Source organism: Odocoileus virginianus, chromosome 20 (assembly GCF_023699985.2).
Source record: "Odocoileus virginianus isolate 20LAN1187 ecotype Illinois chromosome 20, Ovbor_1.2, whole genome shotgun sequence".
Classification (NCBI taxonomy): Eukaryota; Metazoa; Chordata; class Mammalia; order Artiodactyla; family Cervidae; genus Odocoileus; species Odocoileus virginianus.
The window spans coordinates 50,144,028-50,165,263 of NC_069693.1; the positions used below are offsets into that span (position 1 = coordinate 50,144,028).

General features: G+C 41.8%; 1 protein-coding gene across 9 annotated transcripts in view; it reads right to left on the reverse strand.

The window, feature by feature from the left end:
* The window catches only part of CDH13 (cadherin 13), a 980,082-nt gene that overhangs the window by 368,353 nt on the left and 590,493 nt on the right, over positions 1–21,236 (reverse strand). For 2 of the 9 annotated variants that reach the window (XR_011482282.1, XM_070451480.1), the window contains one exon: positions 1,415–14,283. The exons of 5 other annotated variants lie outside the window; for them this stretch is intronic. Coding sequence is in view for 2 of the 4 variants with exons in the window: in XM_070451480.1 (XP_070307581.1) it covers positions 14,245–14,283 (39 nt within the window). In the remaining 2 variants the exon portion in view is untranslated. Of the gene's footprint in view, positions 1–1,414; positions 14,284–19,761; positions 20,314–21,236 lie in introns of those variants that run through there. 2 more of the 9 variants (XR_011482283.1, XM_070451479.1) reach the window with 2 other exon arrangements.

Sequence of the window (21,236 nt, forward strand, 5' to 3'; positions counted from 1 at the left end):
CATGGAATCCTGGCCAACTGGATGGATAAATGAGTAAATGAGCTGAAAGAACATACACTAGGATGACAGGTACACTAATAATGTAGATGTAAATTGATGGTCACCTAAGAACATTGTTTGAAACCACAAGATTTAAATGAGTGACCCAGGATAAACATCATTAGGTAATATGAAAAGAAACACTCAGAACTCCATCATAAACAGAAAGTATTGAGAAAAGGATCAAAGTTTTCTTAAAACTTAGGTTAACTCTCTTTTAAATCCAGAGTTTCTAATACATTCAGTGATTTGTTTGTTTCCCTCAAAAGGAAATCTTTCAGAGGGCACAAAGTGATGGTCAAGTGCATGTCTATAGGTCCTGTGTAGTATTACTAAGCCAGACAATGCCTATCACTACTTAGTCATCCAGACAGAGGAAAGACTGATGACAAAGAAATAATTAGCATACACACAGTGGACTTGGAGGTGAGTTTATATACACACAACTCTGGCTCCAAGGTTCTGTACTATTGTTCTGGATTTGTTTCTTTGCCCCCTGCACAAGTTAGCTAAGACATCGAAATTCAGTGTAATCAGCTAGACTTCAGATATGTCAGCTCCACCCAAATACAGTTCTCAGCACTATGGACCTCACCCTGCTGAAGAAGCTAGGGGTCTGCCTTGGATTCAGTAGAAGTGCTGAATCTTGGGCTTCCACATAAGAATTTAGGATGCATGACGGTCAGTTATATGAAGCATCATGCGTGGTCAGGCTGCCTCTGTGGTGGACATGCTTTTGCATTTTGGAACTCTGTTATTCCCCACTGATGCTTTGTCACATTGGCAGGAGTGCCCATTTTGTGGTTGAGGGTTAAGTGTCCAAGGACACACAGGGTGGATTATGGATTCAAACTCCCACATCCTTTCTAGGATAGACCACACTGCCCAGAGTAGTGGCTGAAGACGAGAAGGAAAATGCCCAAGAACCTAAAGGCAACATCAAACAAAGTTGAAGACACTATGAAAGAGCTGTGCACAGACCCCACTTCAGGTACAGGGTCCCAAAGCTCTAAGAGTGAGGTTGTGTCTTATGTAATGTTTAGGATGTAAAATCAACACATGAAGACTACAGCAAAACTTCCTTCTGAAATCAGTACATTCACACAGAGATACAGTGCGGAAGCATCTCCCCGTTTCTGTCCCCATTGTCAGAACAGATGGCTGACCGTCCGCAGAGCCTCAGATGAAGTGTGGGCTTATCTCCACGGGGTGTGGATGAACATGATCTGACACACAGCTTTGAAATATTCTCACCCTGAGATCACAGCAGTGGTTCGGGCTGCTCCTCCCCTCTCGCAAGGCAGGTGTCTACTGAGCAGAAAGGGGAGGAACCAGTCACACAGCTGACGTGGCTTTCCATGGCTCTCTCGCTCCCTTTTTCCAAGCAAAACATTTGTCGTTGCATAAACTCAGTGTGATCTAACTAACTCCTCGTGATCTGGGGGACTGGATTTCTGCCTGTGATGAAGGGTAGAAGGCATCCACTGGGTGTACATTGTTAGAAATGGCCACAGAAAGGTGAAGTGTGCCTGTGCTATGATCTACCCACTTAGGCACAGCTGTGTGATTTGAGCAAATGGAAACAGCTTCAATAACTTGCACAGCTGAACACGCTGACATGCAGTCTCAGGGGATACTCTGCCCAGGATGGGACATATAGACTGCATTTCACAAACCAGCCAAGGCTCCCCAAACCCAACATACCTTCCATCCTTGAGGTCAGCTGATCTAACTTTACCGCAGCTATCTTAGTTCAGTAAATCACTTGTCTTATTAACCACCAGTTTTGTTTTTAACACTGAATCATGTTGATATTCCTTCTATGTATTTCTCTAGTCAGCTGTTTTCCATTAAGCCACATTGGGGAAGAACAAAAATATTCACTTTTTGTGTGTGTGTGTGTGAATCATAACTCCAGTTGGGAAGATAATTGGTTTAAAAAAAGAAGAAGAACAACACAGAAAACATTATAGATTGTCAGTTTCCCAAAGTGTGGTGGGGGGTGAACAAAAGTTCATTAGAAATAAATAATACTAGACACAACACGCATAGCTCATTACACTTGGGCATGTTTTTGATTAGAGCAATGCCAGACAACAGCTCTTCAAATGAGATTTGACAGCAGGTAAATTACACTGTGCAAGGGTTTAAGTTGATCTACAGAACAACAATGTCTTGATCGTAAATAGGATTTGTGTGCTGGAAAATATATTCCATCATTAATGCAACAGACAAATGAACTGAAAAACATTATATTGCACCATAGTTTTAAGTAGCTTACCTTAGCAATGTAATATGGGTAGTAAGTCATGCATAAAACCCTGTAAAAGCTCATTAAGTCAGGATCAGTTTATTCAAAACAGCACATATTTCAAATAACTGTTCTTCCTTAGCCAATTCCAGATTCTGTTGTTTAACAACATCAACTAAAATAATGGAATATCAGGCAATTATAATTCATTATAAGTTGTGTCCCTCTAAAGCCCCCGCTTTGTAAATTGATAATGCCAAGGACTTCAAACATTTTATGCTGGTGAAAATCCTTGAAAGTCATCTGCCGGCACAGCCCACCCAACACTCTATGCCAATATTTCTTCTGAAAATCTCCCAAGGTCTGAGTTCTTCAACTTTGGACTGAAAACTTCTGAAAATGACAGCTTCACTCTTTTTTGAGGAGTCTGACTGCTTTATTGGGCTATGAATACGGAACACCTTTGAAAAGGCAGTTGTTGGCTGAAACGTTAGAGGCAGCACGCATGTGAAGGATGGCTGGGTTACACTGGGCAGTGTATAGAAAGGGCCATGTCCATCAGGCAGGTTACAAACACCCACAGTTGCAGCATCCACAATTTCAAAGACAACCGCACTCAAAAATTTCAAGTCACCAACACATCTGTCAAGATATCAGTAGCTGTGAAATCTGCTAGTCCTTCAGAATTCAAAACTCCCCTTTAAAATAAAGACTTATTTATTCACTGTTCCCAACTATACAAAAGTAAATGGCCCAGGAGAGATATTTACAAGTGTTTCAAACAGAGTGTAAACATGTGAATGTGCTCCTGGGCTTCGTTTGCTATTTGAGACCCTAATGTCAGTACTTCCTCCTTAGACCCAGATGGGCTCTGTATGGGCTGCCCACGCTCTTTGAGAAGCTATGTCATCTGTGATCCCACAGTGACCCCTGGGAGATGTGCTGGGATAACTTGCACTCCACAGCAGGGTCTGGCATGATGTACTCTTAACCCAAGGTAGCACAGTGAGTGGTGCCAGGCTGGGGTCTAAGTGCAGATTTTCTGAGGTGAACTCCTGGCTTTTGTCACACTCACGAGTTGTGCCTGCAGATTTGCAGCTTAGGTTTGGAAGCCACAGATGAGCAATTAAGCTTGTTTGGTTTTATTTTGTTTCATGGTACATTGGGGGGATATCTGGAAGTCTGACCTCCTTAGATGCCGGAGTAAGTAACAGCTCTCTGCTTATCCTTGGACCATTAACTCTTCCCTGTTCTGGTGGGAGTATTAATCACAATGTTATTTCCCCCAGTCCTGCCCATGAGAGACAGGCTTATGATCTACCCTGAGCCATTCAGAAGTTCTCTCCCCAAAATGATGCAAAGGGAGCTTAGATGGAAGGTGGGTGGCAAAGATTTATTCTACTGGTTCTGCCTTAAAAAAAAGTCTTCAAGAGTTTCTGGCTGGAATTCCCAGAACTGAGCCTATTTCTGTCCTTTCCGAGACCCAGCTGTCAGGTTTTAAACGTGTAGAGTACAGCCAGCCTCACCCAGCGCTTTTTTACAGCCTAAGTTGGCCAGGGCTTGTCTGTCCTTCAATCAAACAGAGAGCCCTGAGCAGCTCACGAGAGCACGTTACTCGGAACTGGGCCACATCGGTGTGTGTACGCGCTTGGCCAGCTCCTCTGCATCTGCCTGCAGTGGGCGGACCAGGGACAGAAGTGGATTGTGCAGCCAAGGGCAGAAAACACAAAAAGGGCCTTGGAATAGGAATCTGTCAACCAGCCAGTAGAAATCAAAATGCAGGGGCATATTATTTTGCAAGAGTTTTTCCTTTATTAGGAAAAGGTTCTATTTTTCGCAGCTGAGGAGGTTAGTCGTGAAGAAACAACCGTTCAGGGTAGCACACGGGGCACAGGTCTTAGAGTCAGATTGACTGGGCTCAAGCCCCACGTCAGTCCTGAAGGGGTGGCCTCCCACAACTCACGTCCCCTCAGTTTCTGACTCTGTAAAGAGGAGATCCTAGGGAGAAAGAAAACTGCTGCGTGTGCACGTGAGAATACGTGTGTATACATACTGTGCGCACAAAGACGCAGTACATGTGCCTTTGGAAAGTCCCTGACAAGAGGGAGACAGAAGGAGACAGTCTAGGGGAAGGAACAGGACTTGGTAAAAATCATTTGCCCCACACACATATATGTGCTGGGCTCTGGTGTACATATGAATATAACAACTTCTACTAAAAAAAAAGGTGTTTTTTTTTTTTTTTAACCAATTCTCCTTGCTACAAAGCAGCCTCATTTCACACATGGAGAGCACACATCCTGATAAGAGAGTGGACTGGCTCCAAGTCTCACAAAGGTCTTGGAGGGATGGGGACAGGCAACCAAGACCTCAGATGAATTTTCAGCTCTGCTGATTCATATGGCAGACCGGAACTTCGGGCGCAGTCAAGGATCTAACTGGCACGAGCAGGATATCACAGCCACGACAAGGTTCTGCTGAAGGAAACTGTGATGTCAGAGGAGGTGGGGGGATAGAGGTGGACCTGGCCACAGCTGTGTCTTCCCTGGCAGAGGATGGCCTTTCTCCAAGCACACCTTGTGTTTGTGTGTGTGTAGTGGCCTTTCTGGAACTGTCTGGGCTATGCATTGGGTTGAAAATAGCCATGGAATCAGCCTGCCATAGCTCTAAACTGGGTCCAATTGGGTCTCTTTCCCTGGTTCTTCTATAGCCTTGAGGCAAATGTACGGCAGAGAAAAAGCCTCAACTTCAGTTCAGTTCCCTCCTCCGGGGGTTCAGTTTCAGCTCCATGAGGGTGGAAGCAACTATGCCTGTCCAGAGACAGAGACACTGTCCAGCCCAGAGCACGTGCACAGGGACTAATTTTGAAGGCCCGAGGGAAAGAGATGCAAATGACTGGAAGGGGGGCTCAGTGAGGAGAGGAGAGAGCGGTGGGAGTCGGTGGGGCACCTGAAGGAGAACAGCCTTGGGGGAGGAACTAGGAATGGGCCTGGCTAAGGAGTGCAGACCTATCTTACCAAGACTTCCAATCTGAACCTTCATATGACTGTCCTCTCTGCCTCGCTGTACATGTATGTGCATTCAGAGGTATACAGACATCCACTACCCATACCTACTTATGTGCACACATGCATATTCACACATGCGATTTTAAAATCTTCAGTACTTCCATGATTCATTTCCTGTTACTCAAAACAACAATCGTGAAAACTAATTTACCTTATCAAAAATGCAATTACTCAGTATCTTAGACTGTTATTTATTTGACAGCCTTCTAATTTTCTCACTTTTCCCTAATTTGACAGGGAATATTATAGACATAACTAGTCTTTCAAAATGACTTTCACAAGGTTAGTTCACTTGTTAATTGACCCTCCGTGATGGCAATTTATGAAGCATATTAATTTCATCTGTCACTTCCAACACAAAGTAAATGTGGAAAATAGTCTATCTTTCATAAGGGACCTTGTAAAAGAAGTATGTCAGAATTCTTAATTAATATATGCATATTCTTTCAACCACTGATATTGTGCAGAACTTTTATACCCACTCATCTGAAGCTCTGTCTCCCTTTTATAAATGTTTTGTTATTCCTTTATGATGAAGGAGAGACACCTTCACTGAGAATTATTCCTTCAGGGACATAAATCACCACCTCAGAAATGAACCAGCCATTTGTCTGGAAGGATTTCTGGAGCTCACAAAAGCAAAGTTTAAAAAAAAAAATCCCATGGGAGTCATATGGAGAGAAAAGACCTTTCCAGAAGGCTGAAGCCAATGCACCCATGAGTTATTTCATACTCTTGGTATAGGTTCTCTATGTGATGGAATCAGACATACCACTTGCCCACTTTAAGAAAGGCAGGTGATGCCTTTAGAGGTTGAGTCGGGCCTCAAAGGACATCTGCTGAAGACAGAGAACTCACCTCTTAGATCTGACTTTGATATGGATCTTCTCTGAACTTCCTATACCCCTGATTCAAATCTCAGCCTTAATCATGGCAAAAATCACTGTGGAGCCTACCAGTAGGCAAATGCTTGCTATAAGCTATAAACAAAACGGACGCAAATTCGATGCTCACGGGCTCACATTCATGCAGGAGAAATGGCAAAATTAACAGAAAACAGAAGAGAATTATAATATGGACTGATAAGCACCTAGACCAAGCAAGGGGTGGTTCTGGGGACTGTCGTAGTGAGGAGAGAGGAGGAGGGGATTCAGGAACAGACAAAGGGGCTTTTGTTGGCAACTAACACAGCATGACTTGCGCAGGTTCCCTCTTCCCTCCCTTGTTGTGGAGCCCCTGGAAACTGAAAGTGAACGTCGCTCAGTCAAGTCTCACTCTTTGCAACCCCATGAACTATGCCATCTATAGGGTTCTCCAGGCCAGAATACTGGAGTGGGTAGCTGTTCCCTTCTCCAGGGGATCTTCCCGACCCAGGGATAGAACCCAGGTCTCCCGAATGGCAGACAGATTCTCTACCAGCTGAGCCACCAGGGAAGCCCAAGAATCCTGGAGTGGGCAGCCAATCCCTTCTCCAGGGGATCTTCCCGACCCAGGAATTGAATAGGGGTCTCCTGAACTGCAGGCGGATTTTGGGGCCTTCCCCAATTCCTGACTCCTCCACTCCAGCTTATGGATTTGATCCTTGAAGTTCCAACAGCTTAGTGTCTGTTCTAGTTTCAGCTCTAACAAAGATGCACAGTTTCCTCATTGGCCTGTGTTTTTAGAGTCTAAGTCCCCTTCACCCTGCCCCTGGCTTCTACCCAACTCTGAACTTTCCATATACCAGGGGAATCTCCGATAACCAAGGGTTCCATTTCTTCATCCACCCAGAGCCCTAGTTGCAATGGTGGATTAGGAATGCTTTTCTTCATGGATTTCCATCTTAAATAATCCAGGTTCAGCATTAACATTTTCTTAAAGCCTTTTAAAGTAACACTGTCTTTGCCTTTGTGAGCTCAAGTGTCTTTTTCCTGCTATTTGCCTCATACCAAAAAACTCCTACTCCCTTTATGAAGAGATTAAATGCAATTTTCAAATTTGAAGGTCTTTTCATAGTAGATCTCCAGATAAGACCAGAATCCTCTGTTGGGGCTTGAAATCTTACAAAAAAAAAAAAAAAAAGTCAAGACTTATTAAAGCTGAATTTATCCTCAACATTTATTTGTTTTCTCTGATCAAATAGAGAATTTCTACTTTCCATCAGGCATCTTGTTAAATACCCTAAAATGTCATTCCTGGCTTTGAGCTAAGCACAAAATATATGTTTGGGAAGAGAAAGGCTATTCTTTAATTTGATAGTAATGATATTATAAGAATTGGCATTTTCTTTGTTAAAGTAGCAAAATGTATATATTGAATAGTAATAAAACATAAAAAGTATGTAAAGGTAGATTTCTCCCTGATTTTTCCACAATTGACTTAAAAGCATATTTTAGAATGCTTAAATGAGAACCATTTGACTTACAATTGAGATAATCCATGCCAATGATTTACCCACAGAACTATTTTTTTAAAAATGCAAATTATGAAGGTGGCACGCTGCCATGTCTTCATCAATCATAAAAGTACATATTTTGAATAAGTGTTGGAATGCATAATCTATACTTCATAGATCTCAGCATGGAAGCCCTGCCACAACCAGCTAAAGTGCAGCATACATATTATCAGAAAATAATTACTCCTCGCTCTGATGTTATCACACGGTAATAGTGCTAAAATGCTGTTCTGAGTGATAACACTTCTGGGGAAAGGAAAATTTCTTCTTCATTTAATCTCATAGCCAGAGAAAAGATGATGAAGAAGAAGGCAGATAGGTGAGTGTGTGTGTGTGTGTGTGTGTGTGTGTGTGTGTATGTATTGGGCTATCTTTTCTTTCTAAGGTTAAAAAAACACTTTTTACAATCCTCCTCCATTTCTATTAATAAGTGGCTGAATTATGCACCCACACCTTTCCAGACACTGAAGCAGTGTAGTTTTTAATTTTATTTTTTACCAACACAATGAAACCTTGAAGGAGGAAATCATGGTTAAATAAAGTTTTCATGGCCCAAAGAAATGAATGTTCCAATCAGAAAAATAAATTTAAAATAAGTTTAAAAGTAAAGTCAGAGTACTTCGAAACTATGTACACATCTGTGGACATGTGCAATTAGCTCTTATGATGGGGTAGAGAAATTTTGAAACATTACTGTTACTTTAAAATTTGATCAGTGACTAGAAAGTGATAATAGGTGTGAAGTGACCTTTCCTCTCCAAGGGGAAGAGATAAAAAAAAAAAAAATAACTGGATAGGAAAAAAAATCATGCCAAAGATAAAACAGATATGTGCTTACAATGGAAGTCAATCTGATCTATGTAATCATCCAAAGCGGCACGATGGAGGGGCTGGCGAGTGGGGGAGTCACTGTTTTCAATCCCTGAACACATCAGGCTATCGCAGAAATGATTGCAAATCCCGTTACCACAACTGCTCTTTTAAGGTTGGTGGCATGACCCAACTGTGGTTTGTATCTGGAGTTGAACTTCGGAGAGTTCAATTGCCAACATCAGTTGGATCATAAAAAAAAGCAAGAGAATTCCAGGAAAACATCCAATTCTGCTTCACTGACTATGATAAAGCCTTTGACTGTGGATCACAACAAACTGGAAAATTCTTAAAGAGATGGGAATACCATACCACCTTACCTGCCTCCTGAGAAACCTGTATGCAGGTCAAAAAGCAACAGTTAGAACTGGACATGGAACAATGAACTGGTTTATAATCAGAAAGGAGTACCTCAAAGATATATATTGTCACTGTGTTTATTTAACTTACATGCAGAGTACATCGTGCAAAATGCTGGACTGGATGAACCACAAGCTGGAATCAAGAAATGCTGGGAGAAATATCAACAATCTCAGATATGCCAATGATACCACTCTAATGGCAGAAAGTAAAGAGGAACTAAGGAGTTTCTTGATGAGGGTGAAAGAGGAGAGTGAAAAAGCTGGCTTAAAACTCAACATTCAAAAAACTAAGATCAAGGCATCTGGTCGCATCACTTCATGGCAAATAGACAGGGAAAAAGTTGAAACAATGATAGATTTCATTTTCTTGGTTTCCAAAATCACTGTGGACAGTGACTGCAGCCACAAAACTAAAAGACACTTGCTCCTTGGAAGAAAATCTGGGACAAACCTAGACAGCATATTAAAAAGCAGAGACATCGCTTTGCTGACAAAGGTTCGTATAGTAAAAACTATGGTTTTTCCAGTAGTTGTGTATGGATGTCAGAGTTGGACCATAAAAAAGCCTGAGCGCTGAAGAATTGATGCTTTCGAATTGTGATGTGGGAGAAGACTCTTGAGAGTCCCTTGGACAGCAGGGGGATCAAACAAGCAAGGAGATCAAACCAGTCAATCCTAAAGGAAATCCATCCTGAATACTAACTGAAAGGACTGATGCTGAAGCTGAAGCTCCAGTACTTTAGCTAGCTACCTGATGCAAAGAGCCAACTCACTGGAAAAACCCTGATGCTGGGAAAGACTGAGGGCAGAAGAAGGGGGTGAGAGAGGATGAGACAGTTAGATGGTATCACTGACTCAAAGGACATGAGTTTGACCAAACTCTGGGAGATAGTGAAGGATGGAGAAGCCTGGCAGTCCATGAGGTTGCAAAGAGGCAGACACGACTTAGCAACTGAACCACAATCATGCTGAAAAAAGTTTAACTTTTTCCACTATTCTCACTTTTGCATTACTATCTAGAGGTTCAGAAAACAAATACAATATTTTGCTTTCTATACTTCTTTTCATGGTCTTATAGATAGGTTAGAAATAGGGCTACTCTTCTTTATGAAACACTTCCCAAGGGCTTGGTGCTGCTTCTACATTCTAGGACCATTGTTCTCAAGTAGAGGGAATCCACTCCCCCACCAAGGACACTGGGCAATGTCTGGAGATGCTCTTGGCTGCTGCACCTGGGGTTGGTGGATGCCACTGGCATCTGGAGGGTATCAACTTACAAGGAAGAATTAGGATGCCCCGAATGTCAGGAGTGCCGAGGGTGAGGATGAGAAACCCTGTTCTAGAAGTATTACTGTAGTGCTCATATCAAACATGCAGGTTGGGTGTTTTTATTATTCCTATGTTTCAGATTAGGACACAGGGCCTAAGAGGTCAATAATTGCAATAGCTGTAATATATGGAGTTGCTCTTATGTGATTGCATCTACCAATCACTTTATTGAACGCCATCACCTTGTCGACACTAAAATTAAGCAGTATTAACCCCATTTTACAGACGAAGGAAAATGGACCATTAACTGTCCAGACTCACATACCTAACCACTGGCAGAACTAAGATACAAACTCTCTTCTGCCAGGTACAAAATCACATACCATTTCCACAATAGGCAGGGAGTCAAGGTTATGGCTGCTAAGGGGCAGAGCTAGGATTCAAGCTCAGAAGGGACAAGTCCAACTTCTAGACTTTTTCCATGCTATTTTGTTGCTACAAAAGGAAAGACAAACTCTTTCCAAAGCACATGATGTATAAATACTCTGGGGTTAGACTGAAAACTTCAAGACATCAGAACTCCTTGGTACATATTTAGATGAAAAGGTCCTTTGAGAGAAGAGAGGTTGGGCAGAAGTGCCCGGGCAGGAGGTTCTCTGTGGCCACGAGTGCCCACCTACACACAGCAGGATGCCTAGGAACAGATGTGGGTAATCATGTCAAGGGGTGGCTCCACTCCTTGCTTCTGTTTGAACCATGCTTACACAGTGGGATCAAAAGGAGTGAAGTTCTGTGACTAAAATGAGTCAGCTGTGATTGAACCAGCGACCCTCACATGATGACTAAAACTGGCAGGTCTGGGGGAATGCACAGTTCATTCCAGTTATACACACTTGGAGCTTCAAGAAAAGGCTCCTTTGCAAAATATGCAAAGTGGGGAAGTTCTGTCCTGTACGCTTTAAGACTTGGTGAGCACGCACGTGCGCGTGCGCACACACACACACACAGACACCAAACACACACTAGGGAGGGAGAAATTGCTTCTGAAGCCTAACTCACCTTATTAGCAGCTTCACCAAGGTGCTTAAGTCATGCGAATTTAATTATTAGACTATTAACTCACAGGATATCTGCTCAATGCCTAGCTGGCAAATATCACATCCACGTTCAGGCTTGTACAACACAGGTGCTATCACTAGTCCCCATTTCAGTCAATAATGTGTGCCGATGGGCATTTATAAAAGCTTTTCAGCCAGTCCGCTGGCCAATATCCTGTAAGTATTGAGAACCAGTATCTATCATTTCAGTCTGTATCATTGTGTTTGATCTATGTAGCCAGCTGTTAAGAGTCTGACTTTCCCAAATGTGTTATCACGTTTATCTAGTCCTCTAGGGAAACTTGGAAACCCTAGGAAAAACCAGAATCACCCCTTTGAACCAGCGACCCCTTCTTTCCCCTCAACTCACCCACTGAACCAGGTACCTGGAGCTACTCAGACTCCTTCCAACTTCACTCTCTAGGACTCAGACCTTGCCCTACCCTCCAACCCATTCCATGGATTTTTCCATGGACTCTTATGTGCTCCCTTGCTTCAAATCTTTCAGTGGTCTGCCAGCTCCTTCAAGAAAGAACCTACCTTTCTTAGTGTGGCTTGTACTATACTTCATAATCCATCCCCACCTTCCCTGGCAGCCTAATCTCATCACTCATCTGGTCTCTATGCCACTTCTCCAGTCCAGTCAAGGAAGAGTATTTGGGACTCCCAGAACAACTGTGATCTTCTGTGCCCACTGTATTTTCACATTCCAAGATGGTTCTCTCTCCATCTCTAACAGTCAAGAGACCAGAAAAGGCCCTGTTAATCTTATAAGACAGGCTGGGTCTAAAGTCCCTGGGGAAAACCTTTCTTGATACTTGCGAAAGCTGACCCTTGATCTTGCCCAAGATGCCCATCTAAGCCCCTGTGAGAAGCCTGGCCGCTGTGCCCCTCTTCATCTCTCTGATGTCACTGTCTCTGATGTGATTGCTGAAGCCACCGCTCCACCAGCTAAGTGCTAATGTTAGCCTGGGGATGACAGTGGCCACCAAACAAGGAAAGAACTGAGGTGGTGATGGAATTTTTGAGCCGCTGTAGTTACTGCACCTCGGAGCTTGCTCTTCTTCTGACCTCCCAGTCTGATGAAAGTTTTCCTCACTCAGGTTCATATCAGTCTGAGTTAGAGGTTTGCCACTTGAAGCTAAGAGCGTCCTTGCTTCATTGCCTTCTCTGACTTTCCTCTTCTTGCTTCCACTTGGCTTGGTGCCCCCTCCTCTGTTTCACCCCAGCTTTGCCTCTCCTGGCATTTATTTTTAAATTCTCCTCTGGCCTGTCAGATCCAACTTATTAGGCTATGAATCCCCTAACATCAGGGACCACAATCTTATTAGTCTGTCCTCGCCAGGTTCCTGGTAAATAGCAGATATTTATAACATTTTGCAAAACTGATTTTGCTGAATAGCCACCAGTTAAAGGATCAAGTTGGGAGAATATGTACATGAATCTTCCCTTATACTTACTCATTTTCAGGGACATAAGGAGCTCTGACTGTACAGTGTGAAAAATACCTTCTTGACTTAAATTCTGTGTTTGGGGAAGCTGAATTAAAACTTGGCTTTTGAAACGATAACTTAAAATTAATTTTAGATGTGAAATTATAATTTAACCCATGAAAAGGTGACTGATGGTTGTTTTAACTCTATTTTTAAAAGATCACTTTATTGAGGCACAATTGACATTAAACAGGTGTATATGTTTAATGTATACAACCTGATGAATTTGGAAATAAGTATATACCCATGGAAACATCACCACCATCTATGCTGTGAACACATCTGTCACCTCTGAAGTAATAATACATAAAGAGGGTGGCAGCTATGCTTTCTTTAACAAACTATCTTAGTACCTTTCCTTCTTAGAAGGTCCTAGAAACATCACACACTCAGTCAAGTGTACAAATTTTAAGAGTGCGGAGGATGACTTTTTATATGTAAACACTGCACAAACCATGATCTTTTCATCCACTGCAGAATTTTAAAGTCTGAGACTTTATTTTGGGGGAGATTATTTGATTCATGTTTTACTCTGACAAGAACCAGGTCTGGGAAGGAAAAAGCCACGGTGATTTTGTCCAGCATTTTACACCACATGCTGCCTGGTCTGGTGCTGAGCACGTAATACTTGCTCGGACGTGTTTGTTGAACCAACAAATGAACTGGGAGCAAGATGCAGCCGGCTCAGCTGGTCACTTGCTAGGGCTCAGTTCATCCATTTCTAATTTGAGATAATATCTTCCTGTTCCTACTTTCCGAGTTTGAGAAAACCAAATGAAAATATTGACACGTAAGTGTATATAGCAAGCTACAAAAACCCATACAAATAACATTAAGTGCACAGTTAGGAAATGTAAATATGTCAACCTATTTCTCCATATCCCTAAACTTAAAAGTGAGTCTAAACATGAAGCTTTGTGAATTTCCACAACATCAGATTGCAGAGTGCTTTAGAAGTTTTTTTCTTTAAACAGTTTTGCTTTCATCACTAACTGTGTTCTATAAGAACAACGCTGATTTCAAAGATGGTCTTTAATGATCTCTGCTTCTTGGTATTTACACCATTGGGTAATCTCCTCCCCACAACTGCTTCCAATGAACAGAATAAGGCAAAATGATGGTATGTCACTCCTGAGATTAGGTTACAAAGACTGGGACTGCCATCTCATTGGCACTCTCTGTTTACTAATTGGCTTGCACACTTTGATGAAGCTAGATGCCACATAGGAGAGGCTCACATGGCAGGGAACAAAAGGTGATGTCCAGCCAAAACACAGCAAGGACCTGAGGGCCTCACTCTGACAGTCCACAGGGAATTTGGTTCTTCTAAAAACCACATGAGCTTGGAAGTGGACCCTCCTTCACTTGAGCCTGGAGGTGGTTGACACTTTGGTTGCAGCCTGTTAGAGACCCCAAAAAAGAGTTAAGCCGTGCCCAGGCACCTGATGTAAAACACTTTTAAGTTAACTATTGTGTTGTTGTTTTATGTTAATAAGTGTTGGGATAATTTGTTATTCAGCATTAGCTAGCTAATAAAACTTCCATGGATTTCTAGGACTTCAGATTATAGTAATAGGGACTGGCATATCTGAATTAGCCTTTTTGGTTAGTGACTCTGGTTTTATCATTCGTTTATAACCTTAATGAGAGCAGGATCATAGATATTTTAATATCTAAATAAAGTGAGGGTCTTTGCAAAGTGCTGACACATAATGAATACTTGATAAATGTTTGTGCAATGAATGATAATAATTAAGTGAAGCAAGATAATCTCTGGTGAAGGTGAATGACATGCCAGGGAAAAGCAAGTAAATGATGGGGACCTAGGGGAAGATGGAGGAATCCTCCTATAAAAAATGAAAACAGCAAGAGCGCAGGCACAGTAACCAGTTAAGTCTATGTCTTCCGGGCTATGGCAAGAGTGAGGAAGTTTACAACAGGGCAGCTCCATCTTGATGTACTTTCCCTTACAATGTTCTGCAGTTTCATCTTTTTTTCTAATAGTCTAAAATGGAAAGTTAAAGAACTCAAACATCAAAAATAAGGGAATAATAAAATAAAGAACATCCACAATGTGGTATACGCTGTAATCATTAAAAAGTGACAATATACATGACTTAGAAAGATATCACCTCCATTCCAACAGGATAAAACAGGCTGCAAAACAGCGATTCCATTTTGGTAAAAGTTTATGTGTATTCACACACTAAAAAGTCTGGAAGGAGATATATGGCCAGTGATTATCTTTTTCTGGTGGGACTATGGGTAATTTTCACTCTTTTTATGCTTTTTAGAATTTTCCAATTTTTTTAAACAACAAACATGTATTACTTTTACACTCAGAAACAGTAAAGGTTATATAAATTTATTGCTAAATACATAAAACAAAGAAGATGCCCTAAAGATAATATGTTCCTGTTAATATTACTATTGGAAAAGACATCACAGTGTGTAGGGTAAAAATCCTCTCCACTCTTCTTACTGAAGGATACTGGGGCTGCGACATCCTCACACAATAGTCAGTAAGGCTGGTGTATTGCAGGGTTCATGCTGGGGTCATCTGGGCCCCTGAAACTTAGGTCCTTCTGGCTCAAAGGTTAACCAAGAGAGACTGGTTTCCCTGATGTTTTAAAAGATTTTCAGAGGCAATTCAGCCAGCTTGTATTAGCTGCTTCCACAACAGATCCTTAATGCCTGGGGTTTTAAGTCCTCAGAAAGCTGGGCTTTAACTCTAGAATAGTGATTCTCACCATTTTTCAGTGCAACAGAATGAATTGAGGAGCTTGTTCAAAGTTCTCTTTCCCTTTGTGAGGGGTTAACTTTGTAGGTTTGGGGTAGGACCTAGGAATCCATACTTTGACATATGCACTCCAGAAATTTTGGTACTTGATATCTAAGGGCTACATATGGAAGAATACTACTTTCATTTTTGTTGGCTTGGTTACATTCTACAATAAATAATATTTTTATCCATACTGGTATCTTCCACCTTTTCCCCTTATTTTCAACTACTGTACAGATTGGAATACAGAAATATATTTCCTCAAGAAGAGTCTAGAGCTCACCGAGAAATAGTTTCAAACATATGAAAGTTGAGTTTCAATGTCCTTCTAGTACTCTCTCTACGCCTCTCCTTCGGTCACGTGCCCACGTGTCCACCATGGGATACTTGTTAAGCATTTATGTGCTATGCACGGTGCAGAAGGCAAACCTCACAAGGATTCACACCAAAGCCCTGTTTGACACTGAAATCCCCTTGACTAATAGAAGTATGTCAGTTCTATCTGACTGAAAGCAACTCTGGCATACACTGTACTACATCAAGAGCTCTCTCCAACATGCTGGCAAAGGCACTGAGTTTAAAAACATGTGAGAACAGTGACTAGCATCTAGTAGGCATGCAGAAAGTGTTCAAGGAGAAACAGCATCCTGGCGTTAGAGCTATTTGAGAACATGTTCTTGCATGCGTCCTCCCATTAGATCTCCCTGTTCTTACCCACACATTTCCTGTTAGTATCATTGCCATGAAAACACATCCACAGCCTACTGGGCATCCTCTCTCCTTCGGTCTGTCTGCCCCAGAGCTATTTCAAAACATGTATCTCATTTCATCATTTATTCAGGGAGCTTCCAGTGGCTCCCCACTTTTTTCAGCAACTGTTCTTAATGTATGGAATGTTCCAAATCATCACAGAACTGGGATCAATCATGATGGAAACACAAAGAACTCTCTCTGCCCAGGGGAAGGTATACTTATGTGCTACTGGGTCTAAATGTAATCTGTTATTGGACTTACCCGGAATATGTTGCAGAATATTCAAACTATAGGAAGATTGGTGAAAAACTATTACCTCTGCTAGAAAACTATTACAAAACTATTACCTCTGCTTGAAAACTGTGTGCCCTACTAGATGACAGGGATGTATCACAAGTGTGTGTATAGTGTTCATTAGAACTGCGAACTTGTAGTCTGGAGGGTAAATACCCGATACTTCTGCTACCACACCCTCTACTTCCCTTTTGACAGACATCACTAGCAGAATCACAGACGCCTTCCATCTTCCCACTCTCATGTCTTTTACCCTTCCCTTTTCTAAACACATCTGGCCTTAAACCATTCTCACTGCCTATGGTCAGGCTTATTCCTCCCCACCCTGAACTCCTACGATTGGTCCCATTTCTTGACACTTATCTTCCAGGAACTGACCACAGAATAAACCTGACTGCGGCACCACCCATCTGACAAGGGCAGGGAACTGGGTCTCAGTACAGATTGATTTTCTTATCTGTAAGTCACAGGGGAATTCTGAAGATTAAAAGAGAAAAGGCAAATGAAATGCTTGGCATGGTTAGTAAGGCCACAATTGAAGGAAAGAAGCAAAAGGATCAGGGGACGCATATCTTGAAACTATGGACACATGTTAGAATTGGAAGTACCACCGGTGAGGAAAAAATGCTCAGAAAGTGGAGAGCTGCTGGTCAGAGAAATTCACCCTATGAATCTATCTGTACATGTAAAGTTATACAAATTTCTGCAATAGGCAGGTTTCACTCAATGACCAGAGTTTAGTTTTACAAGATTAACGGGCTCCTCCAGACATAACTCTAATTCTCTGAATCAGAACTGCGGGGGCTTCTCTCGTGGCTCAGACAGCAAAGAATCTGTCTGTACACAGAAGCCAGCTAATCTTTGGTTTCTTACTATAAATGACTACATTTGCATTCTGGCTTACATCTCTCATGAGCTTAATTAGTAAAAGCCCATCTCTAAGATACAAGTCATCTCTGGATGGAGACACCGAGTCAGGCGTTTCCGTCTACAAGGAAGAGGACTGCTGACACGGAAGAGCGTGTGGCCTTGTCTCAGGAAATGAATGCCCTTCCCCAGGTGGGAACTGGGGATTTGAGCTTCTCCTTCAGACGGCAAGGCTGCCACATCTCCCTTTCTTTGCAAATGCAGTGGCTCCCAAGTTAGATTGTGAGCCCCCAAAGGCACGGGTCAGATTGCAGTCTCTGTGTCTCCAGCCCCTAACACACCTATCATTTAACAAATGTTTGCTGTTAAAAATGACCTAATGAAGTTATTAATATTACATGGCAAGGTAGTTCCTGACTTCTTATCAGAGGATATGGTCCTTATCAGAAATGTGCAGTACAAAAGCCTGTCATAAAAGTTCAATGCATTTTCCATTGCTAATGACCCATTCTTTAAAGAGTGCTTTAAAATAGAATATAATGTTGCACAGTAATTACTGTTGTGATACCATCTGAAGCAATGTTCATTGTTGTTGTGTGCTGTGTTGTGTTGTGCTACCAACTACCTGCTTAGTAATTTCGGTCCAAGGGACGTGTTTAATTATAGATTCAATCATTTATTCAATACCAAAAAACCACACATCAAGGATTGGGACCTAATTACCCAACAGGAATTGTAAAACTGTTTTCCAAAAGCAAACTCATTTTTTTTGTTAAAAAAATTACTCAATTCTTATTAATGCATTATTCCATGTAAGTACACAATCAAGTTAAACTAATATAACTATTTGAGCTTTTATAATACTGATCTTCTGAATATGCCCTGAGGGAATTTACAGAAACACTGTACTAATTGACAGTGGTTTTTTTTTTCCTAAAGAGCATCCAAATGATTTCAATTCAAATATTCATAATCATGTTTTATCATCCAAAAGAAATTGTCAGCTTGGTGAGGATATTTGATAGGCCTTACTCAGGAGAGCTTTTGCTTTTTGTATCGGGCAGATTTATTCAAAACAGAAATAGAGGTGGCAAGATACAGATAGTGTTGAACTTGGTGTCACTGTGGCTGAGAGATGCTCACTTTAATGATGCATGCCAAGCAATTGTGGGGGGTGTGGGGGGAGAGGGGAGACTGAGGGTTCTTGGACAGCAGGAATAACAGAAAGACATCAGCTCTAAAAAAGCTTCATATGAGAAGGACCCCATAATAGAGGACAGATAATTTTAGAGTGGGGTAAAATCAGAACAAAATCAGTAACGCAATGTTAATGAAGCTACTTCTAAGAGCATCATTGGGTGGAGGAGAAAATACCACTGTTGTGATTACGACTGTAGTATTTTAATTGGGATTTACTGATGTCTGCATTCACGCTTCAGCTGACAGCTACTGAGTTGTTAAAGCTTAAATGGAAACTCACTGCATTGATCTTCTATCTAGTTACCACCTGTCACTTTTTGAATTTGTACTTCCTGAACTAAATGTAAACAAAGGCGGTGACATAAGCCAGCCAGGTGAAAAATACCTGGAGGACATTTTAAGTTAACTCTGTTATATAGATGAACTCAATCACTTATATCCACTGAGAGCAAGTATGATTAAAAGGGATGTAATAAGTTTGTATATTAAAAAATAACTGTGGGGAACTTTGATCTGGTCAAGGTGACATTAGCTACATGGAAAACAATCACAGAAAACACTTTTTGAATATACATGGGTACCAGATGTATTGAGGGGCAATGTGGGGCATTTTTCTGAATAATTCAGGCAAAAGTTGCATTTTGCATAAATTCAGGTCAAAATAAGTTGGAGTTTAATTTTTTACCCATGTTTCCCATGCCATAACCTCCACGGGTTTTGAGTTATGAGTAGTTACAGCTAGTTTTATTTTTAGTTATATCAAAAAGTGTGAGGCCACCAGAAAAATTTTCTTTGCCCCTATGGAAATAAACCTACTAGGCTCAGACAGTAAAGAATTCATCTGCAATGCAGGAGACCTGGGTTCCATCCCAGGGTATGAAAGATCCCCTGGAGGAGGGCATGGCAACCCACTCTAGTATTCTTGCCTGGAGAATCGCGACAGAGAAGCCTGGTGGGCTACAGTCCATGGGCTCGCAAGGAATTGGACACGACTGAAGCGCTGAGCACAGCAAAAGATCTACTAAAAGTCTACCTTGAATTGTCTTTCCATTGGGTTAACAAAGCAGTCTTTGAAAATGTAAATGAATATCTGGGTCTAACACTTAAATGTGACTCCAGCATCTGCATTCTGAACAAGCATACCACATGTGCACTCACAGCTGATAAATTAGCAGACACCAAAACAGTGAGATTAATATTGATATGGTTTCTAGCAGTGGAGGCCAATAGGGTCCAAGGTTGGGTTATGTACTGTTCATTGTCTGACAACCAAATTAATGCACATTCATATGCAGACAGCGAGACTTACTGGTCCTGGCCTCTGGCAGAAATTTGTCTTGTTGGTTCTTGCAGATGGGAGAGCAGGCACCAGCTCATGACAGGTTTCACTCCTGTTTCACTGAAGACTCACTGGAATGTAGGAGTTACATACTTTTCTCTTTCAAAAGGGCAAGGCATGGTGGTGTTCCACCCTGTGAGGAAGCTATATCTAGCAGGCAGAATTACTGTGAGCCCAGGTAGGCTGATTTTCCTCCTGCAATACAATTGACATCTCCATTATGCAAATCTGCGTGGATGTTCAATCGGATGCAAATGCCATTGTGTTCTCAGCCCAATATCCTTTAATGTTTTAGACCGCTGGTTTCATCAACAGCATTAATTTCCATTCAGACCTTGCATTTCGAGTGATTGCACGGCAGCTGTTCTTTTTGCAGAGAAATGGAGATGCGTCCACTTGAGTTTTATGAAAGGAAAAATAATTTATTTGGGGGTATGCCATATTTGTCAAAGACTCTTTGGGAAAAGGTTAAGTAATCAGCTTCCATACACACACAGTCCTGGATGCGCAAGTTCTTGGTAACACTCAGCTTGGGAAATGTCACTTTCAAGAAGCCTGTATGCACAGCTGGCTGTGTGGGACCCCTTTAGCTCGGGGTGGGGCAGCTTCCACGCAGCTAAGGGAACTGCCTTCTGCTCATCCCAGCGCATTTGCACTTGCTCTTACTTCCTCCCTGCCTTTCTTTCCCTTGTTAGTAAACATTGCTAAAGAAACTGACTTTAGACCCAATTCTCTTCCCTCCTCCTCCACCTAGTGTGGACCTTGGGCAAATTATTTAACTTGTCTGCTCATCCATTAATAAGAAATCTTACAGCTGTTAGGAATTAAAAGGAGCTGATGCAATGCTCAATTCCTAGCACAGTGTCAGGGGCAGCCCTCAATGATGGGGACAAACTGGCAGTTAGTGGTCAGGGCTGGATGAGGCTGAGGGGAGTGTGGAAGCTGCTTTTCACGACAATGGAAAGGAGGTACCAAAACGCTCAACCATTGAGACAAACCATAGTTTAGTGTCATATTTTACAAGTTCAAAATGAATGCAAAAAACCCATGATGAACAAATCCTCAAAATTTTAAGACAGGATCTGTCATGGTGCTAAGGTGAACCATATCAGAGCCTG